The sequence below is a fragment of the Dama dama genome, chromosome 5 (genome assembly GCF_033118175.1).
Source record: "Dama dama isolate Ldn47 chromosome 5, ASM3311817v1, whole genome shotgun sequence".
NCBI classification, from domain to species: Eukaryota; Metazoa; Chordata; class Mammalia; order Artiodactyla; family Cervidae; genus Dama; species Dama dama.
This window is the reverse complement of record NC_083685.1, coordinates 111,076,235-111,080,212: the sequence shown is the minus strand read 5'-3', so window position 1 is coordinate 111,080,212 and position 3,978 is coordinate 111,076,235. Positions and strand designations below refer to the sequence as shown.

General features: G+C 45.7%; 1 protein-coding gene across 1 annotated transcript; it reads left to right on the top strand.

Moving 5' to 3' along the window:
* The first annotated feature begins 2,208 nt into the window (after positions 1 to 2,208).
* On the top strand, positions 2,209 to 3,168 carry KRTAP29-1 (keratin associated like protein 29-1). The gene has a single exon (XM_061141196.1). It carries the CDS (start codon positions 2,209 to 2,211, stop codon positions 3,166 to 3,168), a length of 960 nt encoding a protein of 319 aa, XP_060997179.1.
* Positions 3,169 to 3,978: the final 810 nt, after the last annotated feature.

Below are 3,978 nucleotides of genomic sequence, written 5' to 3'. Positions count from 1 at the left end.
TTGAAACAGTGTGGCTGGTCAGCCTTCAATCATTGTTTTAGAGTCTTCCTCTCCACCTCCAAAGTTAGGAGGTCTAAACAGGTGGTTAAGATAAAAGATTTGGGGATCAGCCCAACCTAGGTTTGAATCTTGTTTCTGCCCCTTATTACTGGCATAAGTTTGGGAACATGATTTAAATTCTCTGAGTTAGTTTTGGTACCTCTAATGTAATGGTGACAACTGTATCTGCTAAGTAGGATCACTGCAAAGATTCAATGAAAAATGCAGTCAAAAGCTTGGTACATAGTAAGTATGCTATTATGAATGAAAAATATTGCCAGCCATGTCAATAAACAAAGGATGTTGCAGCCATCAGACCACCACATTACAGCTGCCCTGATGTGCTGCAGCCAGCCCTAATAGTGCGTCCTGAGGAGACATGGGATACGGAAAACATAGGATACTGGCCTCAGATAGCTGGGGTGCATTTCAAAGGAAAGATTTCAATGAGTCCAAACTTTCCATCCTCCCATACATAGTAAAGCTATAGTTTCATTAATTTGATATGTCTGATTTTTTTAAATTAACAATAATGGTTTCACATTCTGACTATCTGGCCTTTTGTTGCAAAAGCTGCTATATCTCCTGACTCCTCCCTTGCCTCTTTGGAACAGTTGCTCAGTGTTATCTGAAATGCTGTGTCCTGGGTTTGAAGTCTTCAGAATGCTCACCAAATAAAACATAACTCTTAACTTTTAGGTTGTGCATTTATTTTTTCAGTCAACACTATAAGTGGAAGCCATTACTATTGTTCTTATTATTAGTGGTACTAGTAAAGCCACGTTTCAGGAAACCAAACAGGAAGATTCTAGAAAGAGGTGGAGACACTGAAGTATCCCTTAGGAGGCACGCCTTGATTTTCTGTTTGCCATCTCTACTATCATCCTCCCTCAGCTGGGTCAGGGCTTCACTTCCTGATCCAGGTGTGGAACTGCATGGTGTGGAACTGCATTCCTGGTGGAAGAGTGGGCTGTGGCCTCTTGATGAGAGGTTAACCTGGGGAGAGTCCTGCTTCAGGGAGGCTGGAGAAAAAGCTATAAAAGAGATAGCTTAGCTCAGAGCAGACACAGCAGCAAGGAACCCAAACTCGGCTATGAAAACTCCCCAACTCAACAGATGAGTTTTTTTTTTTTTTTAAATTATAGTATAGTTGCTTTACAATCTTGTGTTCATTTCTGCTGTATAGTAAAGCAAATCGGCCACAGGTATGTATATCTGTCCCCCCTTCCTTGGACTCCTTCCCATTTAGGTCACCACAGAGCATTGAGTACAGTTCCTGTGCTATACAGTTAGGTTCTTGTTAGTTATCTATTTTATATGTAGCAGTGCATATATATCAGTCCCAATCTCTCAATGCATCCCACCTATTCCTTCCCCGTGTGGTATCCATATGTTTATTCTCTACGTCTGTGTCTCTATTTCTGCTTTGCAAATAAGTTCACCTATGCCATTTTCTGGGCTTCTCTGGTGGCTCAGGTGGTAAAGAATCTGCCTGCAATGCGGGAGACCTGGGTTTGCTCCCTGGGTTGGGAAGATCCCCTGCAGGAGGGCATGGCAACCCACTCCAGTATTCTGGCTTGGAGAATCTCTGTGGACAGAGGAGCCTGGTGGGCTACAGTCCATGGAGTCACAAAGAGTCGGACACGACTGAATGAATAAGTACATACCATTTTCTGGATTCCACATATATGTGTTAATATACAATATTTGTTTTCTCTTTCTGACTTACTTCACTCTATAATGACAGTCTCTAAGTCCGTTGATGTGTCTGCAAATGGCACAGTTTAATTCCTTTTATGGCTGAGCAATATTCCACTGTATATATGTACGTCTTCTCTATCCATTCCTCTATTATGGACATTTAGACTGCTTGCATGACCTGGCTATTGTAAATAGTGCTGCAATGAACACTGGGGTGCATGTTTCTTTTTGAATTTTGGGGTTTTTCTCTGAACAGACAAATTCTTAAACTGGGAACAATGTCTCCCAGGCTCCTGAAGCCTGCTAATCAGATGTTTATATGCAAACAGATGGAAACAATAACAAGGAAAGATGCTCTGTTGTGCCAACACCCCTAGCAAAGGACTATAAAAGCCCTTATGTATTAGATGTCTTTCAAACTCAGGTATACTGAGGTTGCAGCCTCCTGAGAAGGTTAGCACTGGCACCATGGGGGACAGCTGTTGCCGTGGAGATGCCACTGCCATCCCAGCTGTGCCCACCACCTCCATATGCTCCAGTGGTGGCAGTTTCCGACATGGTATCTGTTTGCCTAGTTCCTGTCGGAGCAAAACATGGCAACTGGTTACATGCCAAGAAAACAGTCAGCCATGTGGCAGCACCCCAGTTGGCTGTGAACCTGCTTCTTGCCAACCTACCTGCCTTCCAGCAACTTCTTGTGTGGGTTTTGCTTGCCAACCCACTTGCTCCTACACGGCCTGCTGTGAAACTGGCACCGATCAGTCTCCTGGTCCAGTTAGCTCACGCCAGCCCTCCTGTTTGGAATCCACCCGCAGTTCAGTAAAGTGCTGTGAACCCGGCCCCTGCCAACAAAGCTCCTGCCAGGAACGTGTCTACACATCAGAGTCGTGCCAGGCAGCTTGTGACCAGTCAGCCTGCTGTGATGCTGGGTCCTGTCAGCCAGCCTGCCCTGAGGTCACTTCCTGTCCTGAAACTTCTTGCCTACCAACTGTCTGTGCGGCTAGTCCATGCCAGCCAACTTGCTGCCATGCAGGTTCATGTCAGCCCATTCGTGGTGAAGATCAGCCCTGCAAATCATTTTATTACCAACCGATCTGCTACCTTTTGAAGCCTTGCCGAACGGTTCCCTGTATACCGGTTCCCTGCCAGCTGTCTACTTGTGTGTTCAGTTCTTGCAGTCCTACATGCTGTGTGACCTCCCCTTGCCAGACACTTCACTACCAACCTGCACCATGCATATCCTTCATCTGCCAGCCAGCGGCTAACAGACAGCCCCCTTGTTCTGTAAAGAACCCTTGCAAACCAGCTTCCTGTGGCACCGTGCTTTCTGGCCAACCAACTAGTGGTGAACCCACTTTCTGCAATCAAAGTGGCTGCAAATCCCCTTCCTGCCAGCCAGCTTGCTGTGTGACAGGTTTTGGCAAATAAGCCAGTGGTGGCTCCAGTTGCTTCTGACAACTACCCCAAGTCTCTGCAAAGCTGGCACCTACTTGCCGACTTCCTGCCAACCCAGCTATGAGTCCAGCTTCTGCAAAGCAACATTTCATTGACAGAGTACCTGCACTGAAGTCTGCTGCTTTCTACAAGTGCATAGCCGTGGTGCCTGACTCTGACTGAGCACAAATGCTGCCTGCTTGCTAACTTTTCTCTGAGTTTAGTCCCACTTTCCTTCCAGGTTGCTGGTGAGGAAATTTATCCTGAGGTCCTTTCTAATCAAGGAAAACCTTTCAGCAAGTATGGCCCATGCTGTAGCTAGCCTTTCCTGGTGTTATCATTTCATTTCACTTCAGCAAAGCCTTTCCTCCCACAGCCCCCCCCCCCCCCCCCCTGCCCCCACCTTTGGATGCTGCCAAGTCTTTAAGGAGACTCTTGCTGACAACTGCTAATAAAAATGTGTCTGGTTAAGCATAATGAGTAAGACTCTCATATGCTTTAATTCCTTTCAATATATTACATGTAGATTTCCTTCAGGTTCCATTTGAACACAATGACTTTGGCCCTCCAAATCACTGTGTCTACTTCAGTCTGCAAGGGTAGTTTGTGTCTAAGATTATAGGTGCTCAAGCTGGAAAGGAGCAAGGATAAACAACCTTGGCACCACCAAGAGCTCTTTTGAGTTGGGTCATCTCAGTTTCCCCACACTGAATAGATTGGGGAAGGCAAAGACAGAAGTGGTCCAAGGAAGCCATAGATTAAAATAAATATGAGGTTTCGGCCATGGAAAATAATTAAGGGTTA

Coding starts and splice junctions, on each gene's coding strand:
- KRTAP29-1 (XM_061141196.1), top strand. CDS start 2,209: ATGGGGGACAGCTGTTGCCGTGGAGATGCCACTGCCATCCCAGCTGTG.